The sequence below is a fragment of the Bacillus rossius genome, chromosome 7, assembly GCF_032445375.1.
Source record: "Bacillus rossius redtenbacheri isolate Brsri chromosome 7, Brsri_v3, whole genome shotgun sequence".
NCBI classification, from domain to species: Eukaryota; Metazoa; Arthropoda; class Insecta; order Phasmatodea; family Bacillidae; genus Bacillus; species Bacillus rossius.
The window spans coordinates 68,726,840-68,751,502 of record NC_086335.1 but is presented as its reverse complement, the minus strand read 5'-3'; the positions used below and the strand labels follow the sequence as shown (position 1 = coordinate 68,751,502).

General features: G+C 38.0%; 2 protein-coding genes across 8 annotated transcripts in view; one reads left to right on the top strand and one right to left on the bottom strand.

Annotated features, from left to right (window-relative positions):
- Positions 1 to 6,972, top strand: part of LOC134534301 (uncharacterized) — a 29,171-nt gene extending 22,199 nt beyond the window's left edge. Inside the window, exon 5 of the mRNA XM_063372668.1 lies at positions 4,363 to 6,972. Coding sequence (XP_063228738.1) covers positions 4,363 to 4,413 — 51 coding nt within the window. The 3' untranslated portion in view covers positions 4,414 to 6,972. The remainder of the gene's footprint in view (positions 1 to 4,362) is intronic.
- Positions 6,973 to 7,553: 581 nt separating this feature from the next.
- LOC134534302 (uncharacterized) lies at positions 7,554 to 24,335 on the bottom strand. Of its 7 annotated transcripts, none has more exons than XM_063372670.1 (7): positions 24,314 to 24,335; positions 21,139 to 21,414; positions 16,963 to 19,100; positions 13,058 to 13,303; positions 9,187 to 9,403; positions 8,325 to 8,545; positions 7,554 to 7,958 (listed from the first exon to the last, which is right to left on the bottom strand). In XM_063372670.1, the coding sequence occupies exons 3-7, from the start codon at positions 19,058 to 19,060 to the stop codon at positions 7,618 to 7,620; spliced, it is 3,123 nt and encodes a 1,040-aa protein (XP_063228740.1). In that variant the 5' UTR covers positions 19,061 to 19,100; positions 21,139 to 21,414; positions 24,314 to 24,335; the 3' UTR covers positions 7,554 to 7,617. The 7 variants fall into 7 exon arrangements, with proteins under 7 accessions (XP_063228740.1, XP_063228744.1, XP_063228743.1 ...); XM_063372674.1 differs by lacking the exon at positions 24,314 to 24,335 and adding an exon at positions 23,852 to 24,062 and having other exon boundaries at positions 21,139 to 21,267; XM_063372673.1 differs by lacking the exon at positions 24,314 to 24,335 and adding an exon at positions 23,860 to 24,062.
- Positions 24,336 to 24,663: the final 328 nt, after the last annotated feature.

Below are 24,663 nucleotides of genomic sequence, written 5' to 3'. Positions count from 1 at the left end.
ATATTAATAACTTTTTATTTTGTAACTCAGAAATGTTGTTGGAGCATCTTAGCAATGTTATGTCCAAGCCCTAATATGGAAACAATGCAGTCCATGGATTTTTTTAAAATTTAATTTTAGGTTGTTTCATTTTAAATGTTATTCAAATTTATTTAAATCTACTTCAAATGTATTTAGACGTATATTAGTACTGGTAATTGATTTTAACGGAGGTAGTGTTGTATTAAAAAGTTTGTCAGCAAGCACACAACCTGATTGGAAAACAAATTATGGTTCTTAATATACACACTTACGAAAAAAAACTTATTTCATTAGCACTCTGTTTTTCTTGAATGACTTAGGGCATTACTTCGAGGGATGGGTGTAAGCATAGTGGTATAAAATCTCCTATAATGTTTCATTATAACCATTTTTTTACACCTCTATTCACTACAAAAAAAGTTACTGTTGTTGTAGTAATCTCATGCGGAAGATAGATGAATATTAGTTGTACAGTACTGCAGTGAAAGATGTTTAATCCAACACTTTTGGGAGACAGTGATGCAGAAAATAACGGTTCGTTATATACAAAAATAAAAAGATGTTCTTTCTTTTTCATTTGAGAGTTTTATTGTCCGAAAGACGAAACAACTGAATCCAATCACTTTCAATATTTTGTTCACTCATTCAACACGTATATCTGCCTGTCGAGAAATTCTCGCAGCTCGGGCGATGAAAATTAACGAAAAATGACGTAGGTTAAGTCCTTCAGTAACATCTTACTGTAAGTACACGAGATCAGTGCGGCCTCAAACATGGCTGCACCCAGCGAAAAGGAATTTCGCCACGAGCCAGACGCCAACGTCGGTAGCAGCAATTTCTAATTTTAAAAAAATGTCCAAAAAGTTTCAAAGCAACAAATGATTAAACGGCATGGCTCGAACTACCAACGTTAAATTTTCTATTCCACAATTACTACATATTTTGTGAGAAGCCACCGAACGCGCCCTTCTCGTGTAGCGATCGACAGACGACTGGTCAGATCATGGCACTGTGTCCTTCACGCAGGGAGGGCAGTCACATGACCTCACCGACCAATCACACACATGCTTCATTCACACTAGCAATTACAAGCCAATCAGAACACAGAACATATCCACTGAAAACCATTTTCAAACATAGAAACAGGGGATTCACTTTCTCCTTCTCTCTCCAACACCGTGGGAGAGTAGTTCTCCTCCAGTTCCCACGCAGTGACAAGATATCGTTACAGTCTCTCTCTTACTGGGGAATCACTGTTTCTATCTCACTTGCACTTACAGGCCTCTTATGCCTCTCTCTTTCTACACATCACCCCAGACACAGTCCCTTGTTCTAGAATCATTATGCAACAGCAATCATAATACAAATTACTTGACAAAATTAAACTTATTGAAAAAAGTAGGCCAAAACAGACAAGAATCCAGTACGACGACTTATTTGTGAATAGTTACATAAAAAATAGTAATGATTGAAAATGTATGTTAAAATACAAAGTACATTCTTAAAACACACAGCAAGTACAAATATCAGCCCTAAAATACATAAAAACGGTAAAATATGCTTAGCGAGACTTTTTTAAGAAATGTTTACATTCATGAAAACAGTTTAAAAGAAAAATATTTAGGTAGGAGGGCAGGGGGTTTGCAAAGTTACAAGGACTAGCGAATTTGGCATATTTTTTAACATCATTATAGCTTTACTTTGAATACCAAGTGTGAAAATGTGGAATGTAACTCACTAGAAAACAGAAACACGAAAGTATTACTTCTAACTTGTAGAACATTACTTAGAGTAGTATCAAAGTTTATATAATTGTGCAAGAAAATACTTTTTAATTTCTTCGGGTTGTTACAATTCAGATCTCACTGGCTAGCAATGGCCTGAACTGCACATAATAAACACTTGAAAACATATTTCATCAGAATTTGCAGGTAGTCTGGTGTAAAGTTCTGTCTATGGCTTTTAAATAGCTCCAAACTATTAATGGTGGTTCTCAAATAAAAGAGTTGAAATGAATTAGAACTTCCATTCTTCCCACGACGAAAAAAACTTGTATGTCCTTTACAAGATAACTCCTATCTAAAAACATTCACTCCCTCCTGCCGATCGCCATTCATAGTCGTGTCCCTTCGTGAAATAATGTCCCTAGCCACCTTATCGTCTAGATACAAAAAAACATCATTGGGGCCTTTGCCGCATGTCTGGAGCATAATTTCTAATTCAAACGTCAGAAACTTGAAAAGAAAACAAGGTTAAAACTTAGTAGCGGCATGGGTCCGGCACCCAGACGTTAAATTCTGTGCCCTAGGCTCTCATCAAAAAGTTATTTGTGATCCGCCGAGTGGCGTGGCCTGTTGGCACAGCACTCAAGCAACGACTGAGACCACACGCAAGTACATCCACCACCAGGTGCGTTCCCTCATCAACCAATCACAAAGCAGCTATTACAAGGACACAACAGTGTTCAAATTTGTTAACCCTCTCACTGAGGCTTTTCCTTTAAAAAATAAACCACAAAAAATCACTGTCTTTTCTAATTGGTTGATGCAGCAACGTGATAACTTTCCCGTCTCCTGTGAGAGAGAACCTTTGCAGTTTTTCCCATCATAATAATTATGTGACAGAATGCACAAGAATATCTTAGCACAATAAAAAGTCTAAAAAAAATTTTGGCACCGCTGAATTACGCATCTCTCTCTTGTGCTTCATTTTATCAAGACAATACACAATGTTCAGAAACATAATTATACCATCCAAGTAACTCCAAACGTAAAATATAGTTATAAAAACAATTCATATTGAAAGTAAATAAAATACTGATAATTACAAATAGTACAAAAATAACCTAACAAAGATAAAACCAGTATGTTGGGATTGCTTTTCTGAATTAAATGTCACTATTACTTCCAATAATATTAAGAGTGATAAAATACAACTATGTCAAAACTAAGCCACTATGACCTTGGACCATATAATCAGCTGATATACGGCCTACTGGAAGACATTTTCATACGGAATACTTTGCAAAACTTGGGAGGGCAGGGGTCTGGAATGCTACGGATCGCAAGTAATCTGTAAACATGTAGCTTTTTGAAATGAGCCACCGTTCTCACATCCTTCCTCTAGTTCAGACATGGACAAACTTTTTAAGGGGAGGCCCAGATAAAATAAAAAAAATTATTCTAGGTGGGCCGGAAAAAAAATTGAACAAAACTTATTTTTATAAGTGATAAACTTTATTTTTGATTTTTACATCACACAAAAATTATATTATATGCTACAATGTTAAAAAAAAAAACTTAAAAAAAAATTACAAACCTTGATTATTCTTTAAAAAGAGTATGACAGATGGAACAGTGATTGAGCTTCTAAAAGTTGTTCATGATCTGGTAGAAACTGGTATGAGCTGATTCGCAGTAGTGAAGCTAAATGGTGGTCAGTCAATAAAAAAGGTTTCTAAAGCTGGTTTTGTGAAGCTTCTTAGGCAAAAATACCTGTTCACAGATGTAGGTGGATGCAAACATCGCAATTATCTTATGAGCGTGAGATTTCAGGTTTGGGAAACCTGATTAAGATAGGGCCTTTTACAACTCAATATTAGAAACATGAAAAATAGTTGCTTCAATTTGTGTGTTACATTGCAAATCAATCGGTTTGAGCTGCAATGAGAAGAAAACCGTTATTCCATTCTAGCTATGCAGAAAATACATTTTGACCTATGTGTAATTGTAGAGGTTTTCAAAACCATGTGCGGGCCGGATTGACTAGCCTGAAGGGCCGTACTTTGCCCATGAATGCTCGAGTTCACAGCTCCTAATGATGTCAGTTCCAGTTAAATTATATTTTCCTGTTTTTTCTTCTTCTTCTAACATTGTCCTTCCTCCTGTTTATTGTAGCATTTCCTTGTTCATCAATTTATCTGCCTCTTTCACTCCTTATATCTTTATCCAAATTCACATTTTGAAAGAATTTAATTTTCTTTTGATTCAAGTTTTGAAGTTCTTGCTCACATAATTGCACACTACAGTTTCATGACTTTGCTGCTCTCTCTGGTTCAATTGCGTTTACAAAAACTATTTTCCTATTTATATACTGGTTTGTGCTTACTTTTTAGTAAATATGTTAGCCATTACCACTATCCTCCATACTATGTATTACTTTCTACGCAAGTTAAAAAAAAATTTCTTTGCATTTTAATGTCTTTAAGTTTTATAGAATTGCTTATCTTTTTCCTTCAATTTATTTTTATTGTTTTCTCATTTCTTAGTGTTCTCGTTTGTTATTTCAGCACTTGTTTAAATACTTGCAAATGCTGTTCTAATTTTGGATCTTAATTTTTAGGACATTACTAGAAAGGTACGTCGAATGCAAGAACAAATATTTCCCTTGTGAATCACCGTGCGCTGTCACAAGGTTTCCACCCGGCTGGATGTCCGGGGTCATTCCAGGGAAGCTATTTGCGCTGGAGAAGACATGCTGCCCGCAGAACTGGCAACTCCGCCGTCACGACGGGTGTTGCGTGTTGTGGTCGAGTGAATTCAAACACTGCATAAGCATTGCTGGGACTGTGATTGATCTGTATTCATATATAGTTGATCGTAATGTTTATTGTTTTAATGATACTCCCTCAATTGAGAAGGAAGGTGCACCAACGTGTTTATAAATATCGCTTGAAGACTGTTAGCTTATAAGTTGGAACTCTTAGCTTAGTGTTTCTGGTGTGTTTATCTGGACCGAATCACTGAAGACATTTGTTCAGTGTTGCCGTACGCTACATTCTCTCAACGTGCTTCTGCAGTTGTAGTGGTTAAGTGTGTGGCAGGGTTGATACATTTAAAACGATATTGTGCTAACTTGAAATATGGGATGTAAATACGTAGTACCTAAGTGCAGACATTTTACTGAGTTTTAAAACATAAAGGTGAAAACAGCTTCTGAATGGGATTATGTAGATATGTTAGAACCCTCTTTCTTTGTTATATATCTGTGGAAGTAATACAGGTAATTCTAATATCTTGTTACATTAGTTTTTTTCACATTGAGTTGAGTATGTAATGTGGTGGTTTCAATTCACTGTCATCTCATATGCCTCATCAATCACATAATTCATACACCAAAACTGTTATCATTTTGGCAGCAATTCATATCTTGTTAAACCTGTGCTAATAAATATGAAAAAGTTTAGACCTTATTGAAATAGAATATTGGCTGTGACAAAAGTGTATTTGTGTTTTTTTTTTATCAAACAGGTAATCTGTACTAGTAATAATTTAAATAACTTTTGGTTTCTTATGATAAATCATTACTGGTATCTGTACATATCCAATTTAAGTTAAACATATGAAAGTAAAGGACTGCTTCTAAAATTCAGGGGCAGCATACAATTTTGAATAAATTGTAACTATAAATGTTGGCATTTATAAATGATATGTAAAATAATTAAAGCACATTTGCTGATTAGATAAAAATGACACACAAACCATGCAAGGTTTCATTTATGAACTGTGAAGTTAATAAGTAGCCAAAATTGCTAAATAAAACAGGATGACAGACATTATTAATCTTAGAAACAGAGATGATGTTCACATTTGCATTGGAAATGGCTGCCTTGTGCTCCCATTACACACACCTCTCTCTTTTCCTATTCATTGGTGCTATAAACACAAGCCGTTAACTCACTCCACTTTTGTTAAACTGCAGCGTCCAGATATGACAAAAAAAACCAACTAATTAAACATACAGACTCATATCTATTCACATCCAAACAAAAAAAATCAACCAGGGTTCGTACACCTCCTTAATATCCTTAAAAAGTACTTAAATTGTCTTTAATTGAATAAGGGTGGTTAAAAATTCTTAAATTTCATTTATAATCCTTAATCAAGACTGATTGCATACAAATAAGGGATAAGTGCTTATTTTAATGTCATTTGGTTGCCTACTTGGCGGCAAACAGTGCATGCGCAGTACAGTTATCAAATTTCGGGCCACGTGATTAGATTTAAAGTATAAAAAAAATTGTTTGTCTGTAAAGTCGGTTTACAGACGATAGTTTAAAGTGACGTCATAACAAAACATTGATGAACTTTTATGAATAAAATTGAATCATTTTTATTGAATTATCACTATTTTGTATGGATACAAAGAAGGAGTAAAATGAAATGTACAATTTAATTGATAAATTTACTTTTATTTTGCACTCATTAATTCAAATATGTTTATTACTTTAACGAACAGATTATTTTAACTGTAACTTTTATACATGTTTGCTATTTAACTTCTTCCAATCTGTGTTATTCTGTTAAGGGTAGGACGATTATAGGAAAAGTAGGAAACGAATGGGAGTGTTTCAAGTTTAATGTGCCTCGGAAAAGTCAAATCGATGGTTGTTCCAATCGAGTGGAAGAGAGATAGATGCGGCGCAAGCGTACAATGAGCGTAACGAGACAAAGTGTAATGGGACAATGAGTCATCCTTTTTCGTGCGTGCAGCCGGTGTTCATCGATTTATTATTTTTTTTAAATTTGTTTTTCATAAACCTTTAAACTAAAAAGGTGTGTTTTACTGTCTTACTTTGAACTTATAAGTGTAATTAATGATCAAATTAAATGTTAGGGGTGTAAATTTGAATTAGAAATTATGCTTATGTAATAAGCTTATAGCTCAACCAAATAGAGTTTCTTTAGGAGGAAAGTAAAACTGTTGAATATTTTTATCATTGTGATTAATTAGCTCTATTAAATTTTAGGGACTAGACAGCCTGGTGCTGGATGTAAAATTATAATGCCAGGTCATCAATATTGTAGAGGCTGAATCATAAAAATTGTGTTCAAGAAGTTGAACATTTTAATCAGACAGTACCTGGACGACCGAGTTTAGCTCGGTATTTTTTTTTGGTTGGTAAATTGGTTTTTTTTTTTTTTTTTAGAAATTATATTTAAATACGAATTACATACTGATGAAATATGAATAAAATTTTTCGATCTTACCGACATAATAATAAGCATTTTTTTCAAAGATCGTTTAGGCATTTTTAAGTGAACACATGAGTCAAAAAGACACAAATAATATAAGTAAACAATTGATTTTCTTGGTCTAACCTCAAACCAAACACTCATGGGCTTAGTGTTGCTTGACAACGCCATCTACTGGAGTAGCTTTAGTGTTGTTGTGTCGTTAAAGCAGTTAGTTGCTCCCAATTTAAAAAAAAAATTGTATTATTACTCGCCAATAGGTGTCAGGAAGAGTCATTTATGTTTAAGTTGATTATCGATAATAAAGTTGATTTTCGAAAATGCGGATAAAACAACATTTTCTAAAAATGAATCCTAGCTAGATCGATTTATCGCCCCCGAAACCACCTGCATGCTAAATTTCATGAAAATCGTTGGAGCCGTTTCCGAAATTCAGATTTTTTTATACGTATATAGACACCCACACACGCACAAGAATTTCTCGTTTAAAGATATAAGATTTTGATGGTGGTTAGCAGTAGTGAGCGTAATATCAAAATACACAAATAAGAAAATGGGTTGTTACGAAGTCTGTTTAATGGCTATCGCCTGGTGATAGTACAGAGTCGGTGCGAGAAGCGTGTCAGAGCGCGGCGGCGAGCTGCGCGGACGCCAGGCAGGCCAGCTGGAAGGAGGCCAGGCACTGGGCCGTCACGCCCTTGGTCACGTTGTGGCTCAGGTCCAGTGGGTCCTGCACGCACAGGGGCGACTTGAGGCAGAACCTCTCCCGCGCGCGCTGCCGCCCCATCCACCGCGCGAAGCCCGGCCGCGACATGCGGCGCCCGCTGTGGGGGCACAGCACCGCCTGGCCCAGGTCCGTGCCGCCGCAGAACTCGAAGAAGCCGCGCAGGAGCCGTGCCGTCGACGCCTCGTTCCGGGTCTCGGGCACGGCCGTCCGGTCCTGCGAGAAGCTGCAGTTCCAGCCTGGAACAGGAGAACAACAACCTTGCCAGCGCAGACTCATCAACTACTGTCGGCGGAGGGCAAACCACGTGCATGAAGTACCTGGGCTCCGGAGTGAGAAATGAACTGGTCATCTCACCCCATTAACTTCCCTGTATGATTGTGCTGTACAAGACAGATAGTCAAGTTGCTAGGCAAGTCAGCTCGAAGACACTCTGTAGGGATTTTATCTTAATGGTCAACAACTTCCCCCATGAATGTGAGAAATGCATTCAAGTATATTGTGTGGAATTGCGCCATGTGTACAAATTAATACACTCATATTTTCTAGAAAATACATGGTAAGCATGTGCAGTACATGCTAAATATTACTTAAACAAACAATACCTCGAATGAATTTTTCTTCTCCAGTGTGATGAGATTGCAGGAATTCAACAGTTGGCACAACTGGTTGTTCAAGCTGCTGCAGGTAAAATATCACCAGAAGCGTGAGTGCATAGTTTGATATCTTGGCCAAAGTGCCCAACCTGGTAGCCCTCGTGGTTTTAGCCCAGTGTCGCAATATCAAAATTAGCATCTTCACCCTCTCGTCAATCATGGAATAAAATCTGCAAAACAAATTTCACATTCCTCAATGAAATTCAAGTGTTATAAAGTTTAAGGCCATTTAACTTTATTGTAGCTTTTTTAAAAAATAAAAATACAATGATTCACTAACTGAATTCATTACTAAATATGTATCCTATAAAAGAATTGCTATTTGAACCTTCTCATGTCTCTTGCAGTAAACACTGTATATAAAACTGACTGTGTAATATTGAACTCAGCACCATCATCAAATTCAAAAATGTGAAACATCATTTTAATCATAGTAATCATATGTTCGGGAACTGGAAACCACATTCACCTAGAGTTGGTATTAGTTAGGCAGCTTGTTGAAAAGCTAACTGTACATAGCCTCTAGTTCGACAACAATTTTGTAATTGTTTTTTACAAAATGTTAGTGTGATATGAGAGAATCTGAACTGAAGTAGCTCGGGAAAATGCTGGGATGCTACAAAATTACAGAATATGTTTGATTACTTCCACAATTTACTTGATTTATATGGTGCATGTCTTTCTCCAACGACCTCATTGACTACTAATATAACAAAAATGACAATGGTACATTTAAAATGATGCTAAAAACCTGCTGTTCACTTCACAGAACAACTCGTACAGGACAAGGCTATTACTTGGCTTGGCTCACCTCACAAGCTGGGTGTTGTACACGCTCATTTCATTTACAAAATTTATGTCGCAGTCAATCCCCAGAGGGACGTACGTGAGCCTTACGATGGGCGTGCGGGCATATGGCACCTCCTTCAAGTTCCTGCATTCCTCGTGACTGCGCAGCAGCATGTAGCCCATCCTCACAAACAACCTCTGACACACCTGGTGCTCGTGGCTCTTCAGCTTGCTGCCGCCTGGGTGCAAGAATCAGCATGTCACAACCTTCCCACACCTGCAAGCTGGCAGTGGACAGTGTAGCCCATCCTCACAAACAACCTCTGACAGACCTGGTTCTCGTGGCTCTTCAGCTTGCTGCCGCCTGGGTGCAAGAACCAGCATGTCACAACACTCCCACACCTGCAAGCTGGCAGTGGACAGTGTAGCCCATCCTCACAAACAACCTCTGACACACCTGGTTCTCGTGGCTCTTCAGCTTGCTGCCGCCTGGGTGCAAGAACCAGCATGTCACAACACTCCCACACCTGCAAGCTGGCAGTGGACAGTGTAGCCCATCCTCACAAACAACCTCTGACACACCTGGTTCTCGTGGCTCTTCAGCTTGCTGCCGCCTGGGTGCAAGAACCAGCATGTCACAACACTCCCACACCTGCAAGCTGGCAGTGGACAGTGTAGCCCATCCTCACAAACAACCTCTGACACACCTGGTTCTCGTGGCTCTTCAGCTTGCTGCTGCCTGGGTGCAAGAACCAGCAAGTCACAACAATCCCACACCTGCAAGCTGGCAGTGGACAGTGTAGCCTATCCTCACAAAAAACCTCTGACACACCTGGTTCTTGTGGCTCTTCAGCTTGCTGCCGCCTGGGTGCAAGAACCAGCATGTCACAACACTCCCACACCTGCAAGCTGACAGTGGACAGTGTGGCCCATCCTCACAAACAACCTCTGACACACCTGGTTCTCATGGCTCTTCAGCTTGCTGCCGCCTGGGTGCAAGAACCAGCAAGTCACAACAATCCCACACCTGCAAGCTGGCAGTGGACAGTGTAGCCCATCCTCACAAACAACCTCTGACACACCTGGTTCTCGTGGCTCTTCAGCTTGCTGCCGCCTGGGTGCAAGAACCAGCATGTCACAACACTCCCACACCTGCAAGCTGGCAGTGGACAGTGTAGCCCATCCTCAAAAACAACCTCTGACACACCTGGTTCTCGTGGCTCTTCAGCTTGCTGCTGCCTGGGTGCAAGAACCAGCAAGTCACAACAATCCCACACCTGCAAGCTGGCAGTGGACAGTGTAGCCTATCCTCACAAAAAACCTCTGACACACCTGGTTCTCGTGGCTCTTCAGCTTGCTGCCGCCTGGGTGCAAGAACCAGCATGTTACAACACTCCCACACCTGCAAGCTGACAGTGGACAGTGTGGCCCATCCTCACAAACAACCTCTGACACACCTGGTTCTCGTGGCTCTTCAGCTTGCTGCCGCCTGGGTGCAAGAACCAGCAAGTCACAACAATCCCACACCTGCAAGCTGGCAGTGGACAGTGTAGCCCATCCTCACAAACAACCTCTGACACACCTGGTTCTCGTGGCTCTTCAGCTTGCTGCCGCCTTGGTGCAAGAACCAGCATGTCACAACAATCCCACACCTGCAAGCTGGCAGTGGACAGTGTAGCCCATCCTCACAAACAACCTCTGACACACCTGGTGCTCGTGGCTCTTCAGCTTGCTGCTGCCTGGGTGCAAGAACCAGCATGTCACAACCTTCCCACACCTGCAAGCTGACAGTGGACAGTGTGGCCCATCCTCACAAACAACCTCTGACACACCTGGTGCTCGTGGCTCTTCAGCTTGCTGCTGCCTGGGTGCAAGAACCAGCATGTCACAACACTCCCACACCTGCAAGCTGACAGTGGACAGTGTAGCCCATCCTCACAAACAACCTCTGACACACACTTCCAGTTGTCCGTTTCTACTTTATTCATTATTCACCTTCTCCCTCTCCTTCATCAAACGCCCCACTCTCCCACTCCTAGGTTTTTCAATTTTTTTTTTTTTTTTCTCTGAGTCATTCATTGCCTTACTTACCCCACAGAGCACTCCCACACCTGCAAGCTGGCAGTGGAGTGTGTTTCAGCTATTGGCCAGCTACACTCGTTGCTATACTACTGCATACTGTGTACTGCAACTATCATGGTCTAATGTAGCTGCATCCAAGTTTTTTTTGCCACTTCAGGCGTTTAATAGCGTATCAGATTCTGATGCTAATTCTGCGATTCTCAAAATCACTCTATATGGACACCATTTTTGAACTGTCAATTACACCATATGTTAATAACAAGAAAACAGGTACAAATATTTATTTAATATATTACCAGTGACAGATAAAACAAAAATTGAGAAGAATGCTGGTCTACGTTTATTTTTGGCAAATTAACTTTATGATTTCTTGTATGGTTGTTCTACAAATGTCAAATCACTCATCCAAACTACATTTTGTAGTAAATTAAGTTTTTAAACTTGATACCTGCTCGGATTTTAGTCACCTTGTTTCGGTGGTTGTGGTAGGTAAATGTCTCCAAATCTGAACAGAAGGTTCAAAATTTCAACTCTTTTCTTGTTTAACTGTAATTCAACTCCAACCATCACCTGTTTTGGAATGTTTTCACCAGCAAATCAGCAGCGGAGAGACATGAGAGATTTTTGTCCAGCCTTGCTGCCACTTAACGAACGAGGCGCACCTGAACATATAGGTGTGCTTCGAGGATTTGCTGAGAGTTGAGTTTACTATACCAATTAATAATGTGAACGTTTTAGAGGTGAATACTTAGCTTAAATTAATAGCTTTTTTTTTTAAATTTTTTACATGGTCCTTTGTCCGAAGCCTCTCAAATGAGGCTGTTAAATTAACCATGGAGAAGTTGTTTTGGTTATTCTGTGAAAACATGTATGGAGATTAAATTAGCATGTGGCACAAACAAAGAAACTCAGAATGCTGTTGCTGATGTCTTATGTCACTATTTCTTGAATCACCAATTAGGAAAAAAAATTTTTTTTAAGGTAATTAATATCTCCATTGCAAAAATTAATATCATAGTTAGTTTTCAGCAATGTTCCTTGCATATTATCATATTTTATCAGTTCTGTACTTTTTCTTTATACTGTTAATATTGTTGTGTCTGTTTTTTTTTGTGCCATCATGTTGATTGTATGTATTTTTATTGTTATTGTTGTCTTTGTTGTGCACATCCATGCAAACTCATTTCGAGTGTTGATGTGCATATTAAAATGTATTACATAAATAAATTGTGTACCTAGTTTCTGTGTAGACATATCCAAGCATTAAGTTTGTAACATTGAGTCTATTTACAGCCCATCAACTACCTGTTTACCCTAATTCATTAAAAATGGGGTACCGTACAGGAATCAAGGTGCTGCTTCTCTGTGCAAACCTCCCTTTGTCCACTAGTCCGACTACCCGGACATTTCGCTTATCACATCCCTGTTGGCCCTGACTCCATGGCGAACCACCAGCTAACTTTCATGTTTTATGTTCGTGCTTTTCTCGTCACTCTATCGACACTTCAGTACTGAACACTTACAAAACCAGCATGAACACTACCAGTTTTACGTGAGTAAAAAATTACATTACAGTAACCACATCTACAGCAAGAATAAGGAAGGGGAAGGGGGTAAGTAGCTACTAGTACTTAAATTTTATTGAAATTATGCACAAACCATACTCATTGTAAAATATACTAGGCACAATAATGCTGTAAGTCAATTTTGTTTACAAAGCTAAGAAAAAGAACAAAGAATGCTGTGCCAAGATTTATAGTCTACATTCTCTGCAGGCAGATGTTAAATACTTATTTGACAAAATCACTTACCTACATCAAGATAGACATCAATGTCATTACTCTGGACAGCAAATCCAGCCATCCTCGATCCAAAGATAACAATTTTACACTCTTGGAACACTGGTTGGAAAGTCTGCTGGAGCATGGCAATAATCTGCGAATTCTGGGTTGACAAGAATTCATTTCCAGAAAGACCAAGAAGTTCATTGCAGTGTTTGTTGAAATTCTTCTGTGACGAAAACATTGTTTTTATGCTTTGTGGTAACACACTGAATTCTAAAAAAAATTAAGAAATAAGAACATTTCAATTAGTTCAAATAAAATTCACTTGTTTTGGACACTTGCAGATGTTAAGCTTAAAAGGTTTTACACCTATTTTCTAATAATACTAATGCTATGGTTTTGTTGATATCTGTCCTGGACTTTCCTCAAATCACATCACTTGAAAATAGCAAAACTACTTTTGAAATAATTGAAAAATTAGATTTATCCAAAAATCATTGGCCCTACTGGAACAATTTTATCAGTTAAAAATAGAGAATAATGAAGGATTATTATTAAGTATATTTGAATGGTACCAGTGGCGTAGCCAGGATTTGTGTATGGGGGATGTTAAGAAGCATGCCCCCCCCCCCCCCCCCCCCCCCCATATTAAAGTGGGGTGTCCGGAGGTCCTCCCCCGAGAAAATTTGGGTTTTAAGGTGTAATTAAAGCTATTTTAGCAGTTTTCGGTTCTTAAATTTAAATATTGTAATGATAAAAAAATTATTAATTTTAATACCTATGAAATTTGTTTGAGTGATGAATAAGAAATTAATTAAAGATTTGGTGCTAAGGGGGGGGGGGGGTTTAACCCCTAAAACCCCCCCTGGCTACGCCCCTGAATGGTACAAAATATGGCAAAGTTAATTAGAGAAACAGAGAAAATATGACTGAACAGCAACTATAACAAAGTTATTAACTAGGGTTAATTGTAATATTTAAAATCACTCTAATACTGTTGAAATAGTTTATATTATAAAAATTGTTGAAGGTAGACGAGCCCACCAATGTATCTAACAAAAATTATTTTAAAAAATCCCATTCAGCACAGTCTACAGGTGTAGGTAGATTTCAAAGAACTGATTTCTTTTGGAAATGTTGTGGATACTTCTAAAAACTCCTGGATCATTTTAAAATCTTAATGTACATACATTCTGTGTGTTTACCAATATTAAAATAAAATAAAAATTGATTAAACATTTTCTCAAATTCCATGCAGCAAAAATATTCTGAAATGTTCTTAACTCAAATGCATCTAGTATTTCATATTATGCCTACTAAGGTAGTTATGCAATTATTTTTGACCTTCAAACTATTTTTCATCCCTTGCACTAATATGTAATTGTATAAAACATTTTTTTAACAAATTTTTAAGGTAATTCTAAGAAGGTAAAAAATAAATTATTACAAATTTGATACTAAGGCAGTTTTAATTTTTTTTTTATTTCAACCCTTGTTTTTATGGTAATAGTTTGTTTTATCAAAAATTGTTTCAGCCAAAGGATTTAGATCAATTTTAGGAGTTTTACAATAAGATATATCTATTAAAAAAAGTAATAACCTTTTTGTCTTTCTACCATTGTTATTTTCACCCCAGGTTTATTAACAGTAATGTTTTTCAGCAGTAATGGTTTATCTTACCAAAAATTGTTTCAGACAAATTTTTTTAGATAAAAATGATAAGATTTACAAACATTCTGAACAAATCTGGTGCGCCTACAAAGGCAGTTATGGTTGGTCGTATTAAAAATTTTATCATTAAATTTTTTTTTTTGGTATTTATCCTATGAGTTATAAAACCTTCTAACAGATGTGATATTTTCATTATTAGAGTTACAGCAATTATTATTATTATTTTTAAACCTTTCCCATTTCCACCCCTTTGGTCGGATATTGCCCATTAACAAACATGACCGAGATTTTCCACCACTAGATTTTATGTATTAGTTTGGAAGTGATTTGTGAAAAATTGTGCCAGTTATGTCCACAAAATTTTGATTTTATATATTTGAGTTGACAATGGTTTTTGGGTTTATGGACCATGAAACTAAAAATTATGATAAAAAAATTTCCCGAAGTCCCACCATGGTAACAGCTACAATGGGTAGTATTTCTTTGAAACTTTGATATCTACCTAAAATTCTTCTAATTTTTAGTGTAACTAAAAGAGGCATGACCCCGAACCTTATTTTGGTTCATGTTAAAATTCTAGGGTAAATTGATGCTCAAACAACAACCAAAAACTCTATTTAATGTACACATCCACTGAAAAAATAAGTAAGGGCAATATTTTACAGTAAAAAAAATAAATAAATTGGAAATCAGAATTACAGAAATGATTGGATACAAACTTTTTTTTCTGTTAATTCTATAATATGTTCAAATTGATGCTATTTTCATAGTGTTGCTATATGTGTATGCAAGATTTGAGCATGTTTTAATTTAATCTGAGTATTATAAAAGTGTGGACAAAAAAAAAACATTTTTAAATTTTACCTCTGATTTACCCCATCTCAATCTACATTACCTGTCAAGTCATGAAAATTCCAAAATGCCTGGTTGTCAACAGATGAAAGATAATTCTTGCTTGACCTGAAAACTCGGTTACTGGATGAAGAAACAACACTGTCTATGCGCAGGAATCAAGTGCCAGCTCTTAGTATTTCCAAATATGAAGAAATGTGACGTGTTACAACCGTGGAGAGTAGGCCACGTAGCAAGGAACTACAAGCACGTGCGGTCAGACAAACCACCAGCTAGAAGCAGAGTCTTTGCACATGACAAGACAGCTTTCATTCAACACCAATGTGATATGAATAATGAGGTGAGACGGACAATGAACGGTGGGGCATCCAGCCAAAAGACACTTCTGACATTTGTTGTTGTGAGTGAGACTTATTCTAGTACCAATATTAACTTGGCTATGAAAGGGAGAGGTAGAGTTTGAAAGACTTCTGAATAATGCTTGGACAGAAGCCACTATCAAAAATAATTTTGAGACAGAACCTAAGGGTTATCACTTTAACAGGGATAATGATAATATAAGATAATAAGGCTGAATATTCGAGCAAAGAAAGTTACCATGAGGACATCAATCTCCATACTATGCTTTTCAAGATTTCCAGATGTAATGAGCTGAATGTTAGCTGCAGTAATTTTAAGCTCTGGCATGAACGACTTGGTCACAAAAAGTAAATACCTAAATTCAGTGCAAAACACAGTACGTAGTGTTCAACTTCATAACCTATTTATGGTAAGCAGTATTTAGTTACTGTTAAGGCAACAAGGATTACAAATATGTGCTTCAGTTGCTTGAAGAGTCATGAAATGTAAGCATTAAAACTGTGGTAGTTTCCAAGGATGCTGAGTCTTCCATTAAGATGATAAACACATTACAGACCAAAAGGTATTGTCATAAAGAGGATTGTCATAGGAGGAAAAGTTGCACTAGCTACTAATGTAAAGTTGATGAATGTAAATCATGAGCAACTACTGACATATTTACCACGAAGTTTAACTAGATAAAAATTTGAAAAAATTCAGGACTGGATTGAGAGTTGTTGGATTGCAATTGGAAAGCTTCAAGAGAGAAATTCTGTACATGTACCGAAGGCTATGGGTTTTTGGTTGAAGTTGTTGTGTCGCTGATGTGATTGTTTTAACTGTGCTATGTACAAAATTGTAATACATATCTGGATAACCTTGTGTATGTTAAAAAAAAAAAGAAACCCTAGAAATAAAACTTATTCTATCCTTAAGAGGTTATTAATAATCTACTACAAGAGAAGAAGTTTTAATATATGGCACATGCCAGTTTTGTTTCTTGCATGTATGTAGTAGCTACATAAGACCTCTTACATTCTGCCTTGTATCACTTTCACAAAACTACTTACTGGAATAAATTGTTCTCATACAATCTATACTGAATTTGTTTTCATTTTCTTTATCATCTTCTACATTATCAAAGCTGGCTACATCAATTTGTGACAGTTCAGTGTCACTTAAAACATCAGTGTTGGCATCATCATCATCATCATCGTTGCAGATCGGAAGAGTTTTCAAGTTTTTGCACTGGGCTGCCTCCAGTTTGTCTTCGTCTGCCACTTTGTGGTTGGCCAGCATTTTCTGCACGCAGTAGTTCATGTGTGAAACGTGGTAGGTGTCGTTGACGTGGGCCCAAACGTCGTCCGCGGCCAGGGGCACGTCGCACTTGCACAGCACGCATCTCGCCTCCGTGCCAGACGCCGGCCTGAAGTACTCCCGGTGCATGCTCAGAACCTCGGGCAGCTTGGCAAACAGCTCCTGCAGGTTCTGCCTGAGCTGCAGCCTGTGCGCCTGCAACGAGAACGCGGCTCGGTGTGCCTCGGAGCGTGCGTGGGAGGCGTACTCGTCGTCACGCACCACGGAGTGACACAGCCGGCACGCCAGGGAGTCCCCCGACAGCCTGCGGTACCGCACCAGTCCCTGCCCCAGGCTGGAGACGTGGGCCTCGCCCGCCACGTGCCCCGGCACTTCCTCCAGCCCCAGGCACGCCACCCCGCACAGACGGCACTCGAACAGCGTGGGGTCCCCACGGTCGCCCGCCACGTTGCCCCAGTCGCCCTGCTCCTGGAGTCTGACCGTGAGCCACAACCGGGACAGAACGATAGTCCTCTCTTCCAGAGCCTGGCTGTGAAGCGTGCTGTACACGTGGTAGTCGACACCGTATGCACTCACAAACGTCGTGCACAGCTTGCAGAAGAAAATGTCTTTGCACATGTAAAGCAGGTATTTATACTCTTCATGAAATATCTTGTTTTGTAAATTTTCATTTTCTTCTTTAGTTGTGAGGTGCGGGGCAGTCTCTCTCAACCCTCCAACAGTATGTTTGTTCACACACTGAGTTGGTTGTTGTGGACATACTACTTCTGATGTGTTTTCTGTCTTGGCAATGCACGTTTCTGAATTAGGAAATGCACTGGCAGCCAGCTCTTCGCACGTTCCACAAACGACCTTTGCATGTTCTTTCACCAAATCCTCTTTGTGCTCTTCCTTCTTGATGTGCATCACTGCTTCGGCCAGTGTCACTGCACCAGTGCCGCACACGGAGCACTCCCACGTCTGGCCGTGCTGCACCATACTGTTCGCTTCCAGCAGCCGCCACAGCCCTCTGTTACTGCTCTCGTACCTCACTTTCAACAGCTGGTGCTTCAGCGACGTCACGTGGCAGAACATGTCCAGTTCGCAGTAGAAACATTTGTCACACAGCTTGCAATTGTACCGCTCCCCCTGGAGAACGCTGATGTGATCCCCCTCCTCGGCAAGTAGCTCCCGCACCTGTTTCACTTTGAGCAGCAGGTTCTTGTGGTACACGAAATCTAGGCGCCTTTCTTCCTTCTCTGTGAGCATTTTGTGCGACAGCGAGTTGAGGTGCGCGAACAAGTCCTCGTAGGTTGCCAAGTGCAGTCCACACAACTTGCAATGGAATTTCAGATCGTCCGTGACCATCACGTGCTTGATGGTGGCGGCGTCCTCGTCCGAGCAGCTCTTGGGGACGAGGAAGTCGATCTCCGCATCTACCGAGCTCCTCCACACGGCCTCGTTCTCATCGTCTAAATCTAACTCTTCGTCGGCAATCATTACGCAACCCCTCCTGACAGCTTTCACGTCCATCGCTCCAATCTGGGCACCACTGTTTGGTGGCAGAACTTTGTTAAGGACATCTGGGTTTGAAGCAAACAATTTCTTCACATCAGTGGAGCTAAAGGCGCTGTAAAGAGAATTGTTTAAACACGTTTCTCTTCTCACTGTTCTTGCTGGTTTCATGATTCTAATTTCATGATCACTTTCCTGGATAATGTTTGGCGAGACATCGCTTAGTGGATGTGCATCCTCCGATATATTCTCAATACTGGAACGTATGGACAATGCAAACATTACAAGTTCTTCAAATGAGATGGACTTTTCCATGTCATCATCAACATTGCACATCTGCAATATTTCCATGTCCATTTTGGAATCATATGTTTTACACCTTCCTTAAGTTTGCTGTCTGAAAAAGAAGATACAGCAACTAAACATAAAATACAAAGTAAAAACATTATACTACAGTTTCACAAAAAAATACACTTCAAATTTTTCACCATTCACAAATGTAATGTCTAAGGTAGCAAGCAACATTTCTTAAAATGTACAACAAGGTTCTTTAATCATATTCTACAGAAACTACTGGGGATTGTCATCTCAGGACATGGGATCTTGGTAACAGCAGACAGCAAGATATTTTATTTAAATATTTGAATATATAATTGGTTGATTTAATGACTGTAGGACCTAAAAAGGGCTACAAATGCATGTTATAGCCATGTGAACTTAAATATTTTTGATATGAAATAGTTAAATTTATCTTTGTAAGTTAATTTATTCTTGATTCAATGGAAAGAAGAAAATGCATTTACTCAATTTTAAAACATCAATTTTTGTCACTTTTTGAGGTCTAAAAATAGGACGTCTCTTACAATTGTTAAAATTATTCCCTTCTAGGACACACATAAGGTGTTTTAAATATTTAAAAATTGAGTGGGCCATACAATACTGAATACTTTTAACACTTCCAGGCAAACTAATTAATGTTTGTAACATGCTATCGATAAAGAACACAGAATAAGCACTTCTTAATGAAGGCCAAAGGAACTAAATAAAAACAAGGTCAAGCAGGATAGTCTGCCACAAAACTGGCTGAGCAGCCCTGCAAGAGTATTAAGGCACCTACTTAGAAAAACTAATGCACCTACAAATAAATGTGTTGCTTAAATTGAAGTACAGTAAGTCCTCGGTTTACGTCGGGGTTACGTTCCTGAAAACCGCGACGTAAATAGAAACGATGCAAAATGAGCCATGTTTCATGCCACCGGCCGGCCACGGCCCAAGGTCGGCCGGAAGGGGTAGGAGAAAATGCTGTGTCGTTGCGGGAAGTAGATAACACTTCTACGTGCGAGATACGTGGGTGGCCGAGCGGGCGGGCTGGTAGTATTGCATCACCGCGCGGAGAGCAGCAGAGAGAAGGAAGCGTCCCTCATGATGTATGATAAGGCGGTGAACGTGTAGCTTACACTACATAGCATAAATTAACTACCGAAGGAAACAAAGAATTATAAACTAATTATATACGGTGTTTTTGTTAAAATAAAGATTTACGGTCATTATAAATGACGTTATTGTGAATCGGCGACAACTTAAATTGAAACATGAGTACTCAAACATTAGCGACGTTAATCCGAAACTACGTAAATCGGTACGACGTAAATAGAGGACTTACTGTACATACATCTTACATTTGTAGGTGATTTCTTTAAAAAAAAAAAAAAAACTTCAGCATCATTTCAGACAAACGTCTTAAATTCAATGGTCTCTTGTATTTGAGTAAATAAATTATTTAACCATTCTAGTACCATATTACTGTTTAAAGATTAGTTGGTTTTTCAAAACTGTACTCTCCATTGTTTGTGTTGTTACATATATACATAACTAGCTGAAGTACCTGGCGTTGCCCAGACTAAACAACCCTTCGGAGCTGATTTATGGAAAACCTCATTCTCAGTTGATCTAGTATAACGAAAATCAAGTCTGTACGACATATGCTTGAAAAACAATAAATATTGATTTTTAAAGCCACTGAAATTTTTTTAATAGAGATGCAGAATGGATCAACAATACAAATGCTAATGCCATGGAGATTTTCTACCAAAAAATAGAATTTTTAATTTTAACGCCCCTGCAAACCCCTCTCCCAGAGAGCTGATTTATGTAAAATCCTTTCTTAGGAGATGTTTACGTAGTAAAAGTAATATACATGCCAAATTTCAAGTCTGTTTGTGTTTAAGTTCTGGAGAATTTGTGATTAGTAAGTCAGCGAGTGGTATTGCTCATGTATGAGAGATTTTGTGTGTGTGTATATTCTATAGAAGGGATTTATATTACACACATTTATTTGTGAAATTTAAGTCGTTTCAAAAAATTTAAACAACTAAAAATTAATTTATAGTTACTGCTAATAATGAAAATGCATATTTAATTAACAATGGACTTACTTATTAAACTTTTTTTGTATAGTAAATCTGAGCAACTCTGCTTTCTCAACCACGAACATGGATAGCACAGCAAACTTCCTGCTGCAATCTATTCTCACTGTGTTTCTCGCAGTTGTTTGGTAGATCATCCTAACCAATGTTCAAGAAAATAAAATGCAGTAGGTAGAAGGATGTGCCCTCCGCAAAAAAAAAGTAAACATGGTAATTTTAATAAAGACTGCAGGCTTTCATGGCCGTTGTCTGGAGTTGCTTGCCTTCTCGGATGCTGCAACAACCCTGAAGACAAGCAACACTATACTTTTAAAACAGAACATTTCGCAAGACCATAGTATACATGTAATATCACAAAGAAATTTAACAACTTTTAATTTCTTTAGGAAAGCCCCTAAACTCAACAAATGCACATAAATAACACCAGAATACCTGAGTAGTACAAATTACCAAATAATTCTGAGTAGAAAACACATCACCTCGTTAATCATTAGTAAATAAAATATTTTGGTAATTTTCTATAGAAAGTGCTCTCTGAAGGAGTAAAATTAGGAGAACTTTATTTGAAAATACTACTTGCCCGAAAATTTTCCTCAATTACTTTTAAAAGGTTCAAACAAATTTACAATAGCTATTATAAACGTAGCTAATCTATACTAACCAATGGGCAAAGCAGTTCAGCGGGTGGTGGGTAAGGGCAGGAGGGTACTGGGGCTGCTTGGCCGGACCCTGCAGGGGGCAGAGAGGAGGGGTGCGGGAATAGGCATAGGGTAAGGACTACTCCACATTGGTCAGGCCAGTGACGGAGTGTTCAGCTGTAACCTCGTGACTGAGGTGGAGCTGGAGAAGGTGCAGCGTAGAGAAGCAAGGTGGGTGATGGGTTTGTTGAAAGGAAGGGCAAGAGGGGAAAAATGCATAGCCCGGTAAATATGTACAGTCGCGGTAGATGCCAAAAAAAATGCTAAAAATCCGAAAACACTTTTATTCTGTGCTCTTTCACTTCCTCTTTTCAAATCAACCGGCGGAGATAAGAAATTCCAACTACTTTCGGAGATATAGAATTTTTTAATTTTCATCACAATACCTGCGTATTCATGCGGAAAAAAATGCTAACAATCCGAAAATACTTTTATTCTATGCTCTTTCACTTCCTCTTTTCAAATCAACCGGCAGAGATAAGAAATTCCAAATACTTTATGAGATATCGAATTTTTTAATTTAGCAATACAACGCCCGTTTAACCCTTCGAACGTCGCCATTTTTTATTTTGACGTGTGTTAGTGAATGCGTAATAAATAAAATGGTCGATTAGGTCAGGTCAGTTACATTATAAATACTTTCAAACTAAGCGGACATTAAAAATAATGTGAATTAAATTTAATGGTTCTTTAGTTTTAAATTATTTATAATGTAACTGACCTGACCTAACAAAACCCGGACAAATGATGAACATTAACAACTCACGTAATTTTTTTTACTTAATACTTGCGCAACAATATCCAAATAAAAAAATAATACTTTAAAATTAGAAACGTTAAAAACTCACCTAAGTTGGAGAAGGGTACATTTCCTTTGCCACTATAAGGAAATGATGTAGTCGTTCACGGCAGAAGTTGACCGATTAATTAAACATCATATTGAACAATAAATGCATAAATAATCACGTATTGGTTCTTTTGAATACTGACCAATCACGGAATAAATAATCACCTATTGGTTCATTTGAATACTGGCCAATCACGGAACAGTCACGTGACAAAATTGTCCAATAAGAAACATGATACTCATAAACAAGAAACCTTATTATCTATGACAAGAAACAATGGTGATCGCCGCATACTACGCAGGTATTGTGATGAAAATTAAAAAATTCGATATCTCCTAAAGTATTTGGAATTTCTTACCTCCGCCGGTTGATTTGAAAATAGGAAGTGAAAGAGCACAGAATAAAAGTATTTTCAGATTTTTAGCATTTTTTTTGGCATCTACCGCGACTCTACATATGATGAAATTTAAAAATTCGATATCTCCTAAAGTATTTGGAATTTCTTACCTCCGCCGGTTGATTTGAAAAGAGGAAGCGAAAGAGCACAGAATAAAAGTATTTTCAGATTTTTAGCATTTTTTTTGGCATCTACCGCGACTGTACATATTTACCCATAGCCCGACTGAGGTGATTAAAGAGCTAGGGTGGGAAGCATTAGAAGGGTTGAAAGGATAGTCAGACTGTATAAGGTGCTAAAGGAATAAGGGGGCTGGGAGCAGCTGGCATACACAGAAGTGGGCATAAAGGGTGGAAAGATCGCGGGTAGAAGCTCCAGAGGGACTGGAGGCGAATGGAAATGGATAGGAACTCTTATCTTGGCAGGACAGGGAGTGGAATGGGTTGGATGAAGAGATGCTAGGGGTGAAAGATGCAAAGGATCTGAGGAGAATGAGGGGGAGGGGGGGGTTATGTATTTAAAAGGGAAGAATCCTTGCCACCTGCTGAAAGCGTAATAAATTCAATTCAACAATGCACTTGATTTACAGTATTTTAAATGTCAATAACTTAACCTAACCAACTATTCAAAACGATAAACTACTTGTACATTACTTATAATATCGTTCGTAATGCAATTACAGAGAATCAACAAATTGAATGAGATATATTCATAAATAACGTCTTTAAAAATTGTAATTTATCAGAAGAGCAGGTAATACAATAACAAATATTAATTACACAATTACTAAAAGGAGACATTCGGGTTTTCAATGTTTTCGTGTCCTTTCTGACAAAAATAAATAAATACTCAAAACATTTACATATAATTAACGAAACATATACAAAAACTTTAAAAAAGGAAAGCTTGTCAAATGTTTGTAATTAAACAGTAAAACAAACAAATCTTTCAAACACCAACTAGTTTCCGAATTCGGAATCATAGCCAAACAGAGATTTGGAATTACCAATATGAAATAATATAAATGCAAAGGAATAAGTTTCCATTATTTTTGGCAATTAAAACATTTAAACTATTTTTAAAACTAAATAAATATCAGTTTTAAAAAAACACATAATATTTTGGATTCTATTGTGCTTGTAAAATGAGCTGTTAATAACTGGTATTCAAACTTTAATTATGCTAATTTTAAACATAGCTTTTTTTTCATTAGAATTGCATTCAAAATATTTTATTGTTACTTGCTGTTTCGGGATCAAGACCCGGGTTGGAACAAGGGGTTTATTTATATTCATGTCATTCACATTAGCTTTATAAAAAAAAACGTAAAATAGTTTTTATGAAATAGACGTAGATTCAAATCTTCTAAAATAAAATAAAAATAAAACAAGACAGCGTTTTTTTAAGACAGTCTTAAAATAGTCTCATATTTTGTGTTTCAGAGAGGGTATCCTGTCTCCTAATCGCTGAGACTGTGCTTAGGAGAACCGCGAGAACGCACTAGACTATTTTTGCCAAGACCACTACAAACATGTCTCAAGCAATTGATTGTACAGATCGCGTTGTAAAAAATTGCAGATTCTTTTGAACC

What these genes read in the sequence shown, in the direction of transcription:
- LOC134534302 (XM_063372670.1), bottom strand. Translation starts at nt 19,060, where the DNA reads ATGGACATGGAAATATTGCAGATGTGCAATGTTGATGATGACATGGAA. An exon ending in TGATGTCTATCTTGATGTAG is followed by an intron (nt 9,404 to 13,057) that starts GTAAGTGATTTT and finishes TCTTGCACCCAG; the next exon opens with GCGGCAGCAAGCTGAAGAGC. An exon ending in AGAAGAAAAATTCATTCGAG is followed by an intron (nt 7,959 to 8,324) that starts GTATTGTTTGTT and finishes CTCCTGTTCCAG; the next exon opens with GCTGGAACTGCAGCTTCTCG.